Here is a 20,279-nt window from a genome sequence, read left to right as displayed (position 1 = left end):
AGTGCATGCATACATACTCGTAGATTTCCAATATACATTTCAATGTAAAACAATATTTTTGAATAAAAATAACTAAGATAGTTTGAGCAAATGCAGACTATGATAACCATACATACATAAGAAAACTCATTTAAGGCAATATAAAAAGGATTTATGCGATGCCTTAAGTGGTCAGACTCGAAAAGTAAACTTAAGGTAGCACGCAGTCGAGTTAAATGAATGTTCTTATATAAGAACATTTTACGAAGTATGATCGCGCACTTTCGACAGAATATACACCAGATTGTCCGAATTGAAATTGAATCCAAAATAATCGCAAGTGTGTGTATATCACGTGATAAATTGCGTCATAAATGCTACGTCGGAAAGCAAAATATTTTGCTTCGAAAGAAGACTTGAAACAAAGATAACTTCACTATTTTTTCACCGTTTTAAATGAAACATAGCGAAGTCTACGTCGCTTACGGAGTCCCGCCTTCGGTCTTTAGCAGAGTTTTATTGGGAGTTTAAAACACTTCGACAAACCTTTTCACAATACGGCCCTCTGACGGAGCACTGTCAAAACGTTATTTCGGGAAAAGGTTTGTCGAAGTGATTGGTGAAACTAAAAACCGTATCAAACTTCGGTAATAAAACGAAGGCGGGACTCTTTAAGTAGCATGGAATTCCCTTTGTTTTATTTAAAATGGTGTAGTAAAAAAGTTATCTTTGATTTAAAGCTGCACTATATATATGCAAACAATTGCTCTTTCCAAGACAAAAAGAGTGCAGATTTAAGTCCTTATTTTAAGCAAAATGTTGCCTTCCGACGTAGAATTTATGACGTAATTTATCACGTGGTATACACACACTTATGCAGCAAAATAGCTTTCTGACAATAATAGAGGCATTTTTTTTTCTTTTTACAGAGTAAACTCTATGTCAGTCAACATTAAGCAACAACAGTTAGAGATATTTGGCCAAAACGGAAAAAGCTACAATATCACGTGTTGAGGTTATGCACCAGTCAATTGTAACCACGACCCCCAGGTCCGGGGGTATACCGGGGATAGGCGGGGAAATGGGCCGTGTTAATACCTTCCAGTTGGCCCCGCAGTGCCGGGTGAATGTGGTGGTTTTGTCTTCGCGCCAAATATAGCAGGGAATGGGACTTACCTAGGGTCCACGGGGTGCGCGGGCATTTGGCGGGGATATTACCATCAGTTCGTCCCCGCAGCGTTGGGATTTTACCCGGGCTTGGCTGGACCGTAAGACAAAGTCCCGGCTATTCCCCGGACCTTGGGGAGGGGGGGGGGGGGGGGCGTGGTTTCAAATGACTGGTGCATTACTTGATAGTGAGAAATATTCAAACTGAACGTACGTAAGGAAAAAAAACCTATCGTCAAAATATGCGCATGCGTGTGTACGTGCGTAAGTAAAATCCGTCGCATAAATGTACAGAAAAAGCGGTCGATGACCCTAACCCTAATGAACCAACAAAGGACAGATGCAATATAATTTAATGCATTTCGTTACAAGCCGATATAATATACTACATACACAGTATTGATTTTATTCCCTGTATCCTAACAGTATATTCTATCTTGTGTCAGCAGTCACACATAAAGGCCCCCTGTGAGGCCCAACCAATTGAAAATTACCTACACTAATATGCCTTATCACTGTTTTATATTATTCAGGGGTCAAACAAATGGTTGACTATATTATTAATATCAATGTCCTGTCTTAAAACATCCTTCGCTGATTCGAGTCACATGCAGGATGTTACAGTAAAGGTAATAGTGTATCCCTTGTTCTCTGCAGTCGCTTTAGCACACTTTGTAATCATGAATGATATATTGTGTTTGCTAGTTTTATTTTCTATATTATTTCTAAAATTTGTTTGATTTATTATCGTTTTACCTTTAGATAATTCATTAATCTATAAAGTAGATGTAGGTTCGTCGATGTTTATTCCATATAAATATAGGAAGTTGAAAGCCTAAGATTATAAGTATCTTCCATGGCCGAGAGTGTAAGATAGGTTCATCTTGACCCGAGCGTAGGGTGTTTTGCGGAAACGAGGTTTACCGAGTTTCCGCAAAACACCCTGCGCGAGGGTCGGGATGAACCTATCTTACACGAGCGGCTATGGTAGATGCGTTTTCTCCCACCTCAGTTAAACAAAATTAAGTAAAAATGTATTTTTTTTTGCTGGAACTCTTTTGTGCTTAGTGAAAATAATTGTGTACGGATATGCGATATTTCGTGGTTGTCATGGATATTCGCGCAGTGATTCAGAGTATGTAAATGGTTTGATCGGTCTTTAAATAGTTCTAAGAAGAGTGAAACATTATTTATTGAAAGGTGCGTGAAAGCTGTTTTCTGATGACATTTGAAGCGAGAAATAATTAACTAGCGTTCTAAATATTGCCACAAGACAAGGTTTCCATGATGCGCTACAGAAGACAGTCTTGAACAAGGGAGGTAATTACAATGTGGTGACCATTAAAAGAAATTCCATACGGGCATTTTATCTTCGCCCGTGGGCAAGATAAGAATTTCTAGCATGGTTAAATTGATGGATCTACTTATCTGAGGTGGGAGAAAAGGACTCTCCCTTTATGTAAAGGTTCCTGTAAGATATGAGTATTGCAGTACATGTGCTGTTTTGTCGTTCATGTCTTCTATCTTTCATTTTGTTTTATTCAATAAGCGCATTAAATAAGCAATAGCCATGAATGAATAAGGACCTTTAAAAAGCAATGGCCTTTCATAAGCAAGTGCCTTTTATAAGCAAGGTCCTGTAACGCCGCATAGCAGCATCGCCGTATAAACGTGTTTTTTTTTTCGTTTATGCGGTGATTTTCAACGCATAAATAGGGCGACCATGTTTATGCGGCGACGCTCAACGCATAAAGCAGAAATTGCTTATATGGGGCGCAACTACGCCTTTTTGGCACATAAAGAGGATTAAATTAACCATTTATTATAAAGCTAAAAAAAGAGTTTAAATTTTTCAACAAAAACGATGGTGATGACGTTGATAATGATGATGTCCGTCCGTCCGTCCCGAAATCTTGTGAAATCTTGTGACATTGGAGTCTCCAGAGTCACTTACATTTATTCATCGGTGTATGAAGGTGTACCTGCTTTATTAATTTATTTTTTTATTGTTCCAGTAACGACATAATTATGGCCCTTGATTCAGTCAAAATTGAGATATTGTTTTTAGAATAAGCTTAGTGCTCGCATAGCTCCTTACCTACTACACATAGAGTCACCAAACTTTACTCAAATGTTCACTGGCATGTGAAGTTATGCACACGAGTTTTCATTTATACATACATATATTAATGACAGTGTGATGGTCCTTGACCTAGCCATACAATTTGATTTATTGTTATTTTGTGGCACACATTGCCATTTAGCAACCATTGACGTTTTTTCACAACTTTGCTTATTCTACGTAATAGTAACCACTGTCCCACCCCACTCCGGCGTGATTATGGGGTATAGCGATGGCTTTACCAGGGATAAGTTCAAAGGCCCCGATATTCCCCGGGGTTGGTGCAGTGGTTACAAATCACATGTGCATAACTTGTGACTTATTACAATGGACATTGAAAAAAGTAAAATTTGAAAAATATTTTTATCAGTCGGGCCAAAAGTCATTTCAAACGTTTTCGCAGAAAGATCAATTGGTTTGGTTCACATTTAAACCGATCTTACTAAATCTTTGTCAGAATTTATGTCTCTAAAAGTATAGTTCAAAGCTTGGTTAAATGGACACACAAGTCCGATCTTGATGGAACTTTATCAACCACTTTTGTATTAGTATGTGTTTTAATTGTTTTTTATGCGGCGAAAGTGTGCCTTTTTGCCACATAAGAAAGTCCTGTTTATGCGTTAAAAATCACTGCATAAACGTGCATGGTCGCTTTCGTTTATGCGGCGATGCTGCTATGCGTCGTAACAAGGGCCTTTGATAAGCATATCCTTGTATAATGGTTCCTGTTATCATATACTAAGATAACGTTCTGCTATATTTAAGCCTGTGAGTCTATTTACTGATTCTTCTGCAAATGTCGTTCAGTGATATAGATAAGGACGTCCCACGTGTAGTGTCACCAAATTCCTCTACTATGAGAGCCATCTTACTTTTGTGTCTTGGCCTTTGTGTCAATGGATCGACAGTTCGACGGTCGGGTATGTATGCGCTATAACACGTATATATATAGATAGGCGTATGTCTTTTAGTTTTGTTTTTAGATGTTTTTCCAATTTATTTAAGCTCGAATGTAGCTTAGAGCTATATCTTCAAAACTTTCAAATCCCCTTTCTGGGTCAAACTCACCGGTACTGAGTGTCCATATGGAAGGCCACAAGAACGTTACGCGAAGGCCATTTGGGGTGAGATTGGTCTAGTGGTATAGGCATCCGCCTCACCGTAGCGGTCGTGGGTTCGATACCACAAGAGGGTACTTTTTCATGGCCTCTCAAAATGGACAAAGTACTGGTTTCTGCCCAGGAAACGGACTCAAGAGTGATTATATAAGCTCAGCTTTCGTCACAATGGAGCTACAATAAATTAGTTTATACCAACGTTACACGACCGTGGATGCAACCCGAGACCTCTTGGTCGGCCGTGGATCCAACCCGGGACCTCTTGGTCGGCTGTGGATCCAACCCGGGACCTCTTGGTCGGGAGGTGGACACTCTTCCTTTTAGCCATTCCAACCTCGTTAACATCAATGTAAATAGTATTAAAATCGTTATCAAAACCATATTTCATCAGCATTTCTTTCTGAAACCCATCTGTGGTGTTTTCCTCCTCAGGCGGGCGCCGGTCGTTTCAGTGCGGCTCTCAGGCTTTCTTCAACACGGACAACGGGACGATCAGCAGCCACAGCGGCATCGACCACGGCCACAACTATGGCAAGGACCTCGACTGTGTCTGGACCATCGAGGCGCCCAAGGGGAAAATGGTCGAGCTCACCTCTCTAATGTTTGATATCGAAAATGGAGGCATCGCGTAAGTTACACACATAGGCTAGTACATGAGTCAAATGTGCAGAGCCGATCTGTAGTGTTCGCGTACTATCTGGCACATCGGGAGTAAAAGGAGCCATATTGGCATTACCTTCTTTGTTTGTAAACGCACGATTTTTTGTGAAATATTGTATTTTTTTATGAAAAAGTATGTTGGAACATTCGTATTAGCTATATTCGGAAACGAAAACTACAGCGACAACATAACTAAAGAAAATTCGTAGATATTCAAGTTCGATTTTTCCTGTAGAGTATCTTTAACATTCAGTAACCCAATTGCGTTTTCTGCGGAACTCCTCGGCCATTTCCATCGAAAGCAACCACGAATGTATATGTCAGAAATCTTTACATTTAACTACGCTAGAAGTAGATTGCGTAGTAATTTAAAGTAAGTATAGTTAAACTTTTTGACATTAAACTTGGGAATCTTAATGATTTCTGCAATAAAACACTTCACTGCATGGCAATCATTTAATGCTTAATCATGCAAAATACAAGTTAAATCACTACAAACCCCTTCAGATATACCGGCATAAATCCGAGCTTGTTTTGGATGGAAAAGGTCCGAATGCTTGCTTTTATCATTTTGTCAATCTTTAACAGACCAAGTTGACCATCATAGGCAGATATATACTATATTTGCTTGATTATAACATCATCTAAAAATAAATTAATCAAATATTACATACGAGGAATCACGTTCGCTTCTGATTTCAAAATGGCCAACTATTGCGACGTATTATGCAGGCGTCCCATTCGGAACTCCTCGGCCATTTTTTTCAAAAACAACCTCGGATGTATTTGGACGGTTTACATAATCAAAAAGTGGTACGTTTAAGTCCGCTGCAAGTAGATCGCGTAGTAATTTTATTTAGCAGTTAAACTTTGTGACATTACTCTTGGGATTCTTAAATATGTTTGCAACAAAACAATTCAATGGCAATCAATTTAAACTTAGATCAATAAATACAACTCTGAAACACTACATTTAATTAATGATATAATTCAAAATTTTACGAACTACTTCAACTGATGTACCTGCATACATCCGAGGTTGTTTTCGATAAAATGGCTGAGGAGCTCCGAATGGCAGGCGTCCTAGCAGCCAACATCAGTTGTGGAATGTCTATTTCCCATAGCAAGGGCGGTGTGCATTACTGACCTATTCAGAATATATTCACTACAGGTGCGGTGTACCTCGCTGACTTACACAGGATAGTGTCCACTTTTGTATGTCAGCCTATGCAGAATAGATTCCACTACAGGCGCGGTGTACACCGCTGAATTACACAGGATAGTTTCCACTTTTGTATGTCAGCTTACACAGAATAGATTTCACTACAGGCGCGGTGTACACCGCTAAACTACACAGGATAGTTTCCACATGTGTATGTCAGCAAATACAGGATAGTTTCCACTTGTGTATGTCCGCTTATACAGAATAGATGCTACTACAGGCGCGGTCTGCACCGCTGAATTACACAGGATAGTTTCCACTTGTGTATGTCAGCCTATACAGAATAGATTCCACTACAGGCGCGGTCTACGCCGCTGAATTACACAGGATAGTTTCCACTTGTGTATGTCAGCTTATACAGGATTGTTTCCACTTGTGTATGTCAGCTTATACAGAATAGTTTTCACTACAGGTGCGGTGTACATCCCTTACTTACACAGATTGTTTCCACAACAGGTGCGGTGTACATCACTTATTTACCCAGTATAGTTTCTACTACAGGTGCGGTGTACATCGATTGCTTACACAGATTGTTTCCACTACAGGTGCGGTGTACATCACTTACTTACCCAGGATAGTTTCCACTACAGGTGCGGTGTACATCGATTACTTACACAGATTGTTTCCACTACAGGTGCGGTGTACATCGATTGCTTACACAGATTGTTTCCACTACAGGTGCGGTGTACATCGATTACTTACACAGATTGTTTCCACCACCTGTGCGGTGTACATCGATTGCTTACACAGATTGTTTCCACTACAGGTGCGGTGTACATCACTTACTTACCCAGGATAGTTTCCACTACAGGTGCGGTGTACATCGCTTACCCAGGATTGTTTCCACTACAGGTGCGGTGTACATCACTTACTTACCCAGGATAGTTTCCACTACAGGTGCGGTGTACATCGATTACTTACACAGATTGTTTCCACTACAGGTGCGGTGTACATTACTTACTTACCCAGGATAGTTTCCACTACAGGTGCGGTGTACATCGATTACTTACACAGATTGTTTCCACTACAGGTACGGTGTACATCACTTACTTACCCAGGATAGTTTCCACTACAGGTGCGGTGTACATCGATTACTTACACAGATTGTTTCCACTACAGGTACGGTGTACATCACTTACTTACCCAGGATAGTTTCCACTACAGGTGCGGTGTACATCGATTACTTACACAGATTGTTTCCACTACAGGTGCGGTGTACATCACTTACTTACCCAGGATAGTTTCCACTACAGGTGCGGTGTACATCGATTACTTACACAGGATAGTTTCCACTACAGGTGCGGTGTACATCGATTACTTACACAGGATAGTTTCCACTACAGCTGCGGTGTACATCACTTACTTACAAAGGATAGTTTCCTCTAGAGGTGCTGTGTGCATTGCTCACTTACACAGGATAGTTTCCACTACAGGTGCGGTGTGCATTGCTGACTTACACAGGATAGTTTCCACTAGAGGTGCGATGTGCATTGCTCACTTACACAGGATAGTTTCCACTAGAGGTGCGGTGTGCATTGCTCACTTACACAGGATAGTTTCCTCTAGAGGTGCGGTGTACATTGCTGACTTACACAGGATAGTTTCCACTACAGCTGCGGTGTGCATTGCTCACTTACACAGGATAGTTTCCTCTAGAGGTGCGGTGTACATTGCTGACTTACACAGGATAGTTTCCACTACAGGTGCGGTGTACATTGCTGACTTACACAGGATAGTTTCCACTACAGGTGCGGTGTACATTGCTCACTTACACAGGATAGTTTCCACTAGAGGTGCGATGTGCATTGCTCACTTACACAGGATAGTTTCCACTACAGCTGCGGTGTACATCATTTACTTACACAGGATAGCTTCCTCTAGAGGTGCTGTGTGCATTGCTCACTTACACAGGATAGTTTCCACTACAGGTGCGGTGTGCATTGCTGACTTACACAGGATAGTTTCCACTACAGCTGCGATGTACATTGCTCACTTACACAGGATAGTTTCCTCTAGAGGTGCGGTGTACATTGCTCACTTACACAGGATAGTTTCAACTAGAGGTGCGGTGTGCATTGCTCACTTACACAGAATAGTTTCCTCTAGAAGTGCGGTGTACATTGCTGACTTACACAGGATAGTTTCCACTACAGCTGCGGTGTGCATTGCTCACTTACACAGGATAGTTTCCTCTAGAGGTGCGGTGTACATTGCTGACTTACACAGGATAGTTTCCACTACAGCTGCGGTGTGCATTGCTCACTTACACAGGATAGTTTCCTCTAGAGGTGCGGTGTACATTGCTCACTTACACAGGAGAGTTTCCGCTGCGGGTGCGGTGTGCATTGCTCACTTACACAGGATAGTTTCCTCTAGAAGTGCGGTGTACATTGCTCACTTACACAGGATAGTTTCCTCTAGAAGTGCGGTGTACATTGCTCACTTACACAGGATAGTTTCCTCTAAAAGTGCGGTGTACATTGCTCACTTACACAGGATAGTTTCCTCTAGAAGTGCGGTGTACATTGCTCACTTACACAGGATAGTTTCCGCTACGGGTGCGGTGTGCATTGCTCACTTACACAGGATAGTTTCCACTACAGGTGCGGTTTGCATTGCTCACTTACACATGATAGTGTCCACTACAGGTGCGGTGTGCATTGCTCACTTACACAGGATAGTTTCCTCTAGAGGTGCGGTGTGCATTGCTCACTTACACAGGATAGTTTCCACTACAGCTGCGGTGTACATTGCTCACTTACACTGGATAGTTTTCGCTACAGGTGCGATGTGCATTGCTCACTTACACAGGATAGTTTCCACTACAGGTGCGGTGTACATTGCTCAATTACACAGGATAGTTTCCACTACAGGTGCGGTGTACATTGCTCACTTACACAGGATAGTTTCCACTTGTGTAAGTCAGCTTACACAGGATAATTCCACTACAGGTGCGTTGTACATTGCTAGCTTACATAAGATTGTTTCCACTTGTGTAAGTCAGCTTACACAGGATGCATTCCACCACAGGTACGGTGTACATTACTGACTACACTGAATATATTTCACTACAGGTGCTGTGTAGATCGCTGGCTTACACATGCTTGTTTCAACTTTAGATTCAGTTCGTATTCATGCCTTAAACTTGTTATTTTCTCCCTGCAGCTGTAATTACGACTGGCTGGAGCTGTTTGACGGCAACTCGACCAACTCGACGTCTCTCGGCCGCTTCTGTGGCTCCACCTTCCGACCTATCTCCTCCACTCAGCGCTTCCTCACACTCAACTTCGTAACAGACGGAAGCACACAGCAGAGAGGATTCAAACTGTTCTATAACTTCACCGACCATGTCGTCAGTAAGTGATGTCTCATTTGTGTAGCTAGGACCAACACCAAATCAGCGTTAACAACCGACCAAGTTACATACTTATTATCAATTTTACACAGTTAATGATTACTTGATTCATCGTTTATTCTAAAACACATGCAATACTGTAGCCTGTTGGTTTGCCTGTTTAGCTGTCCCTGTCCATGTGTTGGTACAGAACTGAAGTGTTCAATGCATGGACGCTGTCCTCACATGATCAACAGTGGGGATTGCTTTAGAGACAGCTTTTACGTTATACGTCTCTGATCAGATATTCAGTCATTTATAATACGGCTTTTAGCTGTTTTTATCTTTACAAACGACTATTTGAGGTATGCATATTTAAACGAAAACAACGTTGTTCCGTTTCGGGATTACATGCTCATCTTATTGATTATGTAGCAAACATATTTGAAAGAGCTTTTAATAAATTGGTTCAATGTAGGCGATTTTACTTGTTTTCAATGAATAATTCATGCATACGGCACGTTTATTATATACTTTTAAGCAACAACTTATCTTCTTGCACTACTATCAACCGTTCATGTAATTTTACTGAAGTAAGTTACCATGATCCTAGTTTCACAGCGATAGAGAGCATAACCTTTGCCTGAATGCTCGTACGGTTCTAGAGTTACCTCGCATTAATGCAAGTAACAGTTGCCAGTCAGGCGTTCGAAGTAGATAATTACAATAAACTTCTTCTAAATATTTTGTAGATACAAACGATTGTATTTGTTTTAAAATCGTTGATGATTTGCCACATTTTGTAAAGCTTTATATCCGATAATGCTTTTATGTCTGTAACACTTGTTAATTTAGTAACCATACTTTTAATTTATGATGATAACCGTATACTGAAAAAGAAAACACAGATGACATACAAAATAATAATGTAGCGCAAGTTAGATTGCCGAAAAAGTGCATTTGAAAACGCAGGTAACATACAGAAAGAAGGTATTGGAAAACGCAGATGAGGTATACTGTGTATTGGTATTATTGGTACTTAATAAATGAAATTTTAATATTAATTAAAGATCGATATATTCATGGTGCCATCCACCAACTTTTCTTGTTTGGCAGCATTGTATTGATTTATATGAACGCGTGGCCATGTTCTCAATGTAACTTTAAAACTTATCACTTACTATCATTGCGAAACAGTGATGTTGCATATCACGATATTCAGCACAATTACGCGAGAATGTTGCTACGACATAAGTTTCCGAAAATCAACCCACTTATCTGGCTTCGTGACCGACTGTACACACGCGTGTCAAAGCCGAATAACAGACTCGGTCTGGTTGATGAATTATATAACGAGGTTTTTTGAAGAGTGTTTGCCTGTGTACACCTTGCCCGATGTTACTCCTTACTTCGGTAGATCGAGTTTGGTACTTGGTTGGACTGACTCCGTCCAACTTTATGTCACATTGTTTTGTGTCACTTTACGTGATAAAACACACTTTCTAATAAATCGTCTGGCATTGACTATAAATGCCAGATCTTTTTAATCCAACCTGTCTTACATCTTCATTGTGACATGAATGAAACTTCAGTGGCTAGGATGCGCGAATATAAACAATGTCGCACATTTCAGAATTCTGCGCTTTAAACGAGTTCAAATGCGCGAGTGGACGGTGTATTCCGAACAGATATCGCTGTGACAACGACGATGATTGTGGCGACGACAGTGATGAGGCTAACTGTGGGTTAACTAGTGAGTAACGTTCGGTGTACATCATAAGTCATGCCCCGACGACCCAACTGACATTATTAACATTTGATGCACGTATTCATAAAACGAAACGAACCAGAGAATAATCGATGAAGCTCAGGAGCGATAATCATGAACTATCTTAAGTCATTTCCTAACATGATTTCAATTCATTTAAAAAAACATAGTTAAATTAAAAGAAATGTTTAAGTGTTTTCTTTTATTATTTAAGTATGTTTATTCTATAAGATCACTGAAAACAGTGTATTCCTGAAAAAAAACTATGATTTTATATCATATCACAATTGATATACTTAAATGAGGAAAGTGACTTAAGCTGCTTTATGAATACCAACGTCAAAAGTTCAGTCTAACTGTCTGCAAAACAATCATAAATAATTGTGTTATTTTTTCATATTTTCTTATATTATCTATATAAGCTTTCTCAGCTAAATCACTTTTCATATAAATGCATTCAGTAATGAAATACACATCCTCCCTTCGATTTCAAACACACTATTTTAAACGACTCTTTATTTACAATTTATTTTATCGTAAACTACTCACGAGACAGTTTAACCAATTCTGTTCTTGATCCAACTATTAATAAGGTGAACTGGGATAGTGTGTTCAAGAATCTTGTACAAGAGTACATCTGAAATAATGCATGAACACACAATATAAACGTTTCAACCCTGTAGCGACGAGTTCCGCATGTAGCGGTGGGGATTTCCGGTGCGGGTCGGGGACGTGCATCCCGCAGGTATGGGTCTGTGATGGGGACGATGACTGTGACACAGACGAGCTCGGCTGTAGACCCGCCACACCTGCAAGTGAGTGGTCAGCTGATTCAACAAGTATAGCATGTCACAAGAAATGGATGTCTTTGTATGAAAATTAATGGGCTTAGTAGATAGTGGACGGAAGGCAGAAGGATGTCAGATTCGTTAAGAGTTCTCACACCGTCTGCGCGAAATTCCGATCACATGAGAAATACGTGACATGTTTTAAGGTTTCGCATTATTCCTGTCACAACGGTGCGATTTTGGTGTGTCGGAGATATAATCAGCCTGAATAACTTTATACATTATATACGTATTCGAATACAGACGATTGTATCATTATTGTGTATGTGAAAGCAAGTTTAAGTGCATAAATGGAATGATAAAAAGGAGATGCCGTCCGCACTAAAGAGGGCTTCATAAAACTATACATATATCGCTCAAAATTATCAATTAATAAATCGATTATGTATACTTTAATATCAGGCCTAGATAAACGGCTTGTTACTGAACAAATAAACTAATATAAGTTACTTTATTTCTTATATTTCAACGTCTCTGCTTCTCCAAAATGGGACATCTATATGTATATTATTCACAGACCAGAGAGTATGTGGACAGACAAACTTCACCTCACCAACCGGCCGCATCGAATCTCCCGATTACCCTATCTCCTACCCCAACAACGCCCACTGCGTCTACCACATTCACGTCGACCCACGCAAAACGGTATGATAGCTTTGTATTTTAGTTTCCCTCCGTCCCTTCCATAACAACGCACACTGCTTCTACCACATTCACGCCCACCCTAGCACAACGGTATGCCAGCCTAGCACAACGGTATGATAGCTTTATCTCATTAGAATCCCTCCCTCCCTACAGTAGCAAATCTCACAGCGTCTACCACATTCACGCCCACCCTAGCACAACGGTATGATAGCTTTGTCTCATAAAATATCCACCGTCCCAACCCTTACAACACCCACAGCATCTTCCACATTCTCACTGAACCTAGCACAAAGATACGATCATTTTCCTCATTAGATATCGTTCGTACCTCCCCTAACAACGCCCACTGTGTGAACACCATTCTCGCCCACCCCAGCACATCGTGATCATAGCTGTGTCTCATCATTAGATCCGTCCTTACCATAGCAACGCCCTCTGCGTCTTGTACATTCTCGCCCAAATGAGGACAACGATATAATAGCTTTGTCTCGTTATATATAACAACGCCCACTGCGTCTTCGGGTGGAGTTCCCCAAATCCTCCTGTCGGTTCCGAGGGATGGGCGAATGTCAATTGGTTGTGCCCCTATCAAACGCCCAATCTCCTGTTAAATTCCTAAACCGCCCCTGTCTATATGCTGCGAGGATATGAAAGCAAGAAATGTCCAAGCATGCTCCCAATACTTTGCATTAGCTGAGCCTTTAAAACGTTGATGATACACAATGCATCAATTGCTGCAATGTAACAAGTTGTCAACGGTTTTAGTTATATTTTCATTGTATATGATTTCAGAGCCTCGGTCTTTCATTCAACAGTAGCTTCAATATAGAAAGCGACCTCAACTGTCAGTACGACTATGTGGAGATCCAGGTGGCTGGCAGAAAGTATGGTAAGCAAGATCAGCTCTTTTCTGAATTTATTAGATGGTATTATTTCTTGGCCATGGAAATATAGTGTAAGTATTAAATGTGTAATCAGTTCTTAACCATCTTTACAAACTCGGTGAAATAAGATTTCGACAATTGGTTATATCCAGCCTGATCGAACTATTCACCAACTTGGGTTCCCCAAATGACCACTTTCCATACAGTGCGTGTATACCACGTGACAAATTGCGTCATAAATGCTACTTCGAAAGGCATTCTTTTGCTTTGAATGAAGAATTTAAACAAAGATAACTTTACTATTTCTTCACCATTCTAAATTAAATACAGCACAGTCGACGCCGCTTACAGGCCCCGCCTTCGGTCTTTTACCAGAAATTGATCGAGAGTAGTTTCTGGAAACACTTTGACAAACCTTTTCACAAAACCGCCGCCTGATGGAGCACTGTCAAAACAGTATTGAAAACAATATTGTCGAAATGTTTGAAGAAACTAATCACCTAATCAAACTCCGGTTATAAAACGAAGGCGCGGCACTTTAAGCGGCATAGACTGCCCTTTGTTTCATTTAAAAAGGTATAGAAAAAGAGAGGTAAACATTGTTTTAAGTCTTCATTTTAAGCAAAATGTTTCCTACCGACGTATACATGTATGACGTAATTTATCACGTGGTATACACACAGTGCCATTGTTCGCTTTCTTTTTAGAAGCATTTCTTATCCAATACATATGAAACGTTTTGACAATGCTGATAAGCATACTATCTCGACAATGTTTGATAAATATCTATATTGCACAAAAAATATTCACTTGAATTGTTTATAGTATTACATAACCCATAACGTAATTTGCTCAACAAGTCTTCATCCGATCCTTAACAAACTTGGTAAAGATACATTTGGATGTTATAGCTTGATTACATTCATTAAACAACCCGCTAGCATTTTCTTACTTTTGAGTTATGGCCCTTATACGGCCAGTGATTTTGTGTGTGTAATTTACTGCCTTCTAAAGGCTGTTTCCCCTTGCGAAAAAATGTCCTTTTTCCCAACATTTGATATGTTTTCCCCAATTTGATTAATGTAGATTACGTTAATGAATAAAAAAGCAATGAATTTCTTGAAATATAAATAAAGTCTTGACAAAACTCAGTCTTTCACAGCATAAAATGCATAAAAAAATTAGAACATGTATATTTACCATTATATTAGCTATTTTGGCCTGATTTTGTTTTTTACCCAAAGTCAACATTTTTTTCCCAATTTGCAAGGCACAGGCGGTAAAAAAAATCACTGACGGCAATATATGGAAACAATACCTTGCCCGCTCTCAGAAATGTGGCATGTTCTTGATCAACCCTTTCAACAATATAAATGGGCAACTCGACTCGAACAAATGAACATGGTTTAACTATTAATATTATCCTATCTTTTAAAATTGAACATAGCCAGGCAAAACTATCCACTGAACCTTTTTTAACAGAAAGTTGGTATTTTAGCCTAGTTTCCGTAAAATATCCTGCACTCGGGTTGGACTTCTACCGATGAACTTCACATAAAACTATTCCTCTTCTTAAAACCATTTCCAATGGCACGTTTATTAATACAATTATATTCATTGTACAGAAAAATATGTGTGTCAAGATCACATATATCAGTGATGTGAAAGCTTTGGCCAATAGTGCGCTGGTTATTTTCAGTTAAATTAGTTATTTTAATACTATTGTGGAATAAGTATATATAACAATATAACTGAACTGCTGAAAGAAATATTCATAGTAAGGCAATAAGACGAAAACGATGCAAGACCCAACAATGAAAACAAGTTGAATAATGCACACCAAATACGGACAGGGAGCATGAAGTATTAATACATAAGCGAAATAGTAGAACTATCGAATTACTTAAAAGTGGGATTAAAACGGTGGTATAAAAGTAGAAATACATTTTAATTCTTCTTAAGGTTTTAGCTTTTTGGAGAAACACATATTAATCACAGTATGACTTTCTAAAAGTGTGTAAACGTATATAACAAGCATCTTTAAACACGTTTTAAGAATATCTAGTATTTTTACATTCTTCAATCATCTATCACTGATTTACCCTATAGGGTAACCATTAAATGCCCGAATGCAGGGGACTACTTTCACAAAACTTCGTTGGTGACCCAGGCTGCTTGAGTGGATATTAGAAAATCTGCTTTGAAACCACAGGCATAAACTCAGTGCATCTAAAAACTTCACAGAATTGTTATTTTATGCCACCCAACAAAAAGATCCTGTAAGTCGCGTTTCGTTTGTTGAAATACATGACTGTAAAGTGAAAACTTTCTTCAAGGGGAGCACTGGTCCAGTTTCTAAATAATTTCACAGAAATGTTCATTGGGTGGTGATAATATCCCTTCTACTAAAGTGGATCTATGCAAAACTGTGGTTGCCATAGAAACCTAAATGGATACAAAACTCGTTAAAAACCTTTTCATCATCATTGAAATTTGGGCATTAAACAGAAAAAAAATCTTGTATTACGTTTACAGTGTCCTTTCGACTTACTATGGAGCTATTTCATTAAAAAGTGTTAACAGTTTTGAAACTGTCAAACTTTGGGTTGCTCTGACGTTGGTATTTGAGATTTGACCTTGTTTACAGCTACGTAAACAACTTTCGGATTGTCAGATGATGACATTAACCATGACCTTCCGACCTACTTTCTTATTTTAAAGCTTAAATATTTTAGTGTGGAGAGTGTGTACAGGTCTGAACACAAAAGTGTTTTTGGATAAGCATCACCAAGCCCCTTGAACGTCTTGGTTTAAGCTATTAGTTTTGAAGTTTTGAAGCAGAATTTTAAACAATGGACCAAATGTACATATTTGCAATTGTCTCCCCTAGGGTGATCTTCACCATTGCCTTTTGACCTATTATTATATTATTATTTTGAAGATGCAGCAGTGAACTATTTACCTTGAATACAGTTTTGGAAAAAAAATATAAATATTGTTTTGGTATGTTTTAGGCAACGACCTTTTGACCTTCCGTCATTATTATGTTGATCCTAAACTGTATGTTTACACTTTTATTACAAGACGTGCAATACATTTTTATATGACCTTGACCGAGATCTTTTGACGTACTTTTTGTTGATGAAACTATATTAAGCCATGTCAACTGGGAAATAAAAAAAACTGAAATCTCAACTAAAATAAAAGCTATAAACCATTTACTCAGACGCCACTCGCCTCAGAAAGACTCACATTTGCAACCTGTAATATATTTAATAGTTTTTATTCGTATTACATTGGTGAGACAACTATTACTACATATTGCCTACCTCGCTTGTTACAGGGCCATATTGTGGCAACACTCCACCCAGCACAATTAACGTGTCTGGAAACGAGGCTACAGTTATCTTCAACTCGGATGATTCGGACGAGTATGCAGGCTTCCAGCTTAATTATGACGCCATATAGTAAGTACTTCATGAACGTTCATTTTAAACAGTTTTTAGATCAAATTGTTCTGATTGTTCTGGTTACGGTACAGAAATATCAGAAATCTTATAACCAAGGTCAAGAAAATATTCTACGTTGTTTATAACAAAGAACCAAGAGGGGATCATGGGGGGGGGGCACCTGCACCCCCCCCCCGAATCGTCCAGATCAACTTTTATTTCAATAAAGGAGAAATAACGTTATAAAATGCATCATTTCGATGTATAAAAACGGGTAATAAGTGAGCAACTGGTCAGTCATTTTTCATCCTTTTCTGGCAGCTTTCAGAACAACATATGAATGTCAAACTACCCTGTTAAGGTTGGTGGGAGTCTGAAAAAAACATTGATGAGATCAAATATGACGTTTCAGTTTTAATGGACCTTTAAAAGGCATTCGACTGCCTGCTCCATGATCGCATCTTAGAAAAACTTAATATATATGGTCTCTCAGCTCCAACATGTATACTAATGCACAGCTTTCTTACAAACAGAAAACAATGATCAACTTTGTCAAATTACTAGTGCGTGGGACTCCGTCCTGAAAGTCGTTCCACAAGAATCACTATTAAGGCCTCTAATCTTCTTCATTTTTCTCATATACATCTTTAGCCTTATCAATAAGGCAGCCGTGTGTAATTATGCAGATAACATTTCTATTTTTGTGTGTGATAAAATCCTGATGTTGTTAAGACCACTCTTGAAGAATAAGGTAACATTTTTGATAATTGGTTAATTTCCAATCGATTGCAGGCTAACCCTAACAAATGTTAAGCAATTTCAGTCGGGTCCAAGCCTGTTAAAGAAATAAAGCACTCAAAATACTAAAGCACACTATTGTATGTGCTGGGCAAGTTATACTTTAAGGCGTTGTGGTAGATATTCTATTGCATAGATTTCTACAATGTGCAAAAAAGCAGACAAAAATTGAATGTCTTTCAAAGACTAAGCTTTTTTTTGACGATCAATAATACTAAGCTATTATTTTTTAATAAAAGATTTAAAAATAATAGCTTAGTATTATTGATCGTCAAAAAATAGATCCAGTTTCAATAACTGTCCTGTTTTTAGTAACACCAATACAGACACATTAGAAATGATTCAATACAGAGCCTTCCAAAAGAAATAAGGTTTTCTCAAATCAACTTAGAATTTAGAAGGCTGATCCGCACGTGGACAGCAGGTCCCTCTAGTAAATGCTCAATATATAAATATTTGTTTCCAAAGCCGGTAAAACTAGTTGATATTACCATTGTAAACAGTGCGCTAATCAATCTAACTTTTTATAATTGTTTGCACGAATATAGTTCGAAACAGCCTTTGAAAATATATTTTTTTAAATATGTACTAGTAACCTATTTAAATCTATATGCTTTTATTTCCAGGTCACCAGTCTTTGTTATGTTTAGTTATGTTATGTATGCTTGTTTAATTCATGTCGGAAACTAGCTCATTGAGTAAATGTTTCTTGTTATCATATACATGGCTTTAAACAAAGATTCTTGTATCTCGTATCTGGAATGTTTAATGTTCTGATGAAGATCATTATTATCCAAGCCTCCTTTGCCTTTTTAGGTTGAGTCCCAGTGTGAAACGACGGTGTCTACACGAAAGAACACAGATATATAGTTTTGAATTAAAAAATACATCCAAGACAGACTTGTTTTCTTTCATTGATGAAATGCAATTGAATAGCACACCAGAGTAATCGTACAATGATAAACTCCATATAGAATGTTTGTCTATGAGCAGTTAGAATTTAAAATATCTTAGAATGGCAGCTTAAATGGGTTCAGTAAACCGATTATAACCGTGCTCTGACCAAATTTGTTCATACGACTGCAATCTAAAACACCGTCAATCTAACTGCATGCCAAATTATAATTCAAGCATGTTTAATCATAAGTAAATATTGAAAGTCGCATATATTATTGGCCGGATTTCTTTATATTTGTTGAATACGACCAGCATGGGTTTGGTATAGCCCTTCATATGTTTGATAAGTACCGCCATATATTTAATACGATCCGCCGTGTCTGAGGTACGACCTGTCATGTGTTTGATACGACCTAAGATGTCTTGGGTTCGACCCGCAATGTATTGGGTAAGACCCGCAATGTCTTGGGCACGATCCGTAATGTCTTGGTTAAGACCCGCAATGGCTTGGATACGACCAGCAATGTCTTGGGTACGATCCGCAATGTCTTGGGTAAGACCCGCAATGACTTGGGTACAACCATGTCTTGGGTATGACAAGCAATGTCCTGGGTACGACCATCAATGTCTTGGGTACGATCCGCAATGTCTTGGGTAAGACTCGCAATGACTTGGGTACGCTCCGTAATGTCTTGGTTAAGACCCGCAATGTTTGGGGACGACCCACGATGTCTTTGGTACGACCTGCAATGGCTTGGGTACGACCCGCAATGTCTTGGAAACGACCCGTCATATGTTTGATTCGAACCGCAATGTCTTGGGTACGACCTGTAATGTCTTGGGTACGACCTGCCATGTCTTGGGTACGACTCGCAATGTCTTTGATACGACCCGCAATGTCTTGGATACGACCTGTAATGTCTTGGGTACGACCTGCCATGTCTTGGGTACGACTCACAATGTCTTTGATACGACCTGTAATGTCTTAGGTACGACCTGAAATGTCTTGGGTACGACCTGCAATGTCTTGGGTACGACCTGCAATGTCTTGGATACGACCCGCATTGTCTTGGGTACGACTCGCAATGTCTTTTATACGACCCACAATGTCTTGGGTACGACCTGTAATGTATTGGGTACGACTCGGGCACGACTTGTTATGTGTGATACGATCCCCATGTCTTAAGTTACACGCGATGTGTTTTATACGACCTCCCATGTCGTAAGTATGACCCGTCATGTGCTTTATTCGACCCCCATGCCCTGGGTGCGACCCGTTATGTGTTTTATACGATCAGGTATTGCGGTATGTCTCGCCATGTGTTGGATACGACCCGCAATATGGGTCGATTAAAGCATGGTTCAAAGCAATAAATAAATAATTTAAC

General features: G+C 39.2%; 1 protein-coding gene across 1 annotated transcript; it reads left to right on the top strand.

Annotated features, from left to right (window-relative positions):
- The first annotated feature begins 4,074 nt into the window (after nucleotides 1-4,074).
- On the top strand, nucleotides 4,075-18,888 carry LOC128214912 (membrane frizzled-related protein-like). Its single transcript, XM_052921629.1, has 9 exons — nucleotides 4,075-4,188; nucleotides 4,819-5,014; nucleotides 9,434-9,624; nucleotides 11,236-11,355; nucleotides 12,054-12,185; nucleotides 12,736-12,863; nucleotides 13,656-13,752; nucleotides 17,091-17,214; nucleotides 18,811-18,888. Coding segments are annotated over exons 1-9 (1,053 nt in total). The 5' UTR covers nucleotides 4,075-4,124; the 3' UTR covers nucleotides 18,812-18,888.
- The last annotated feature ends 1,391 nt before the right edge of the window (nucleotides 18,889-20,279 follow it).

The sequence above is a fragment of the Mya arenaria genome, chromosome 2 (genome assembly GCF_026914265.1).
Source record: "Mya arenaria isolate MELC-2E11 chromosome 2, ASM2691426v1".
Classification (NCBI taxonomy): Eukaryota; Metazoa; Mollusca; class Bivalvia; order Myida; family Myidae; genus Mya; species Mya arenaria.
The sequence above is the reverse complement of the archived record's forward strand: the minus strand, read 5'-3'. Positions and strand labels throughout refer to the sequence as shown.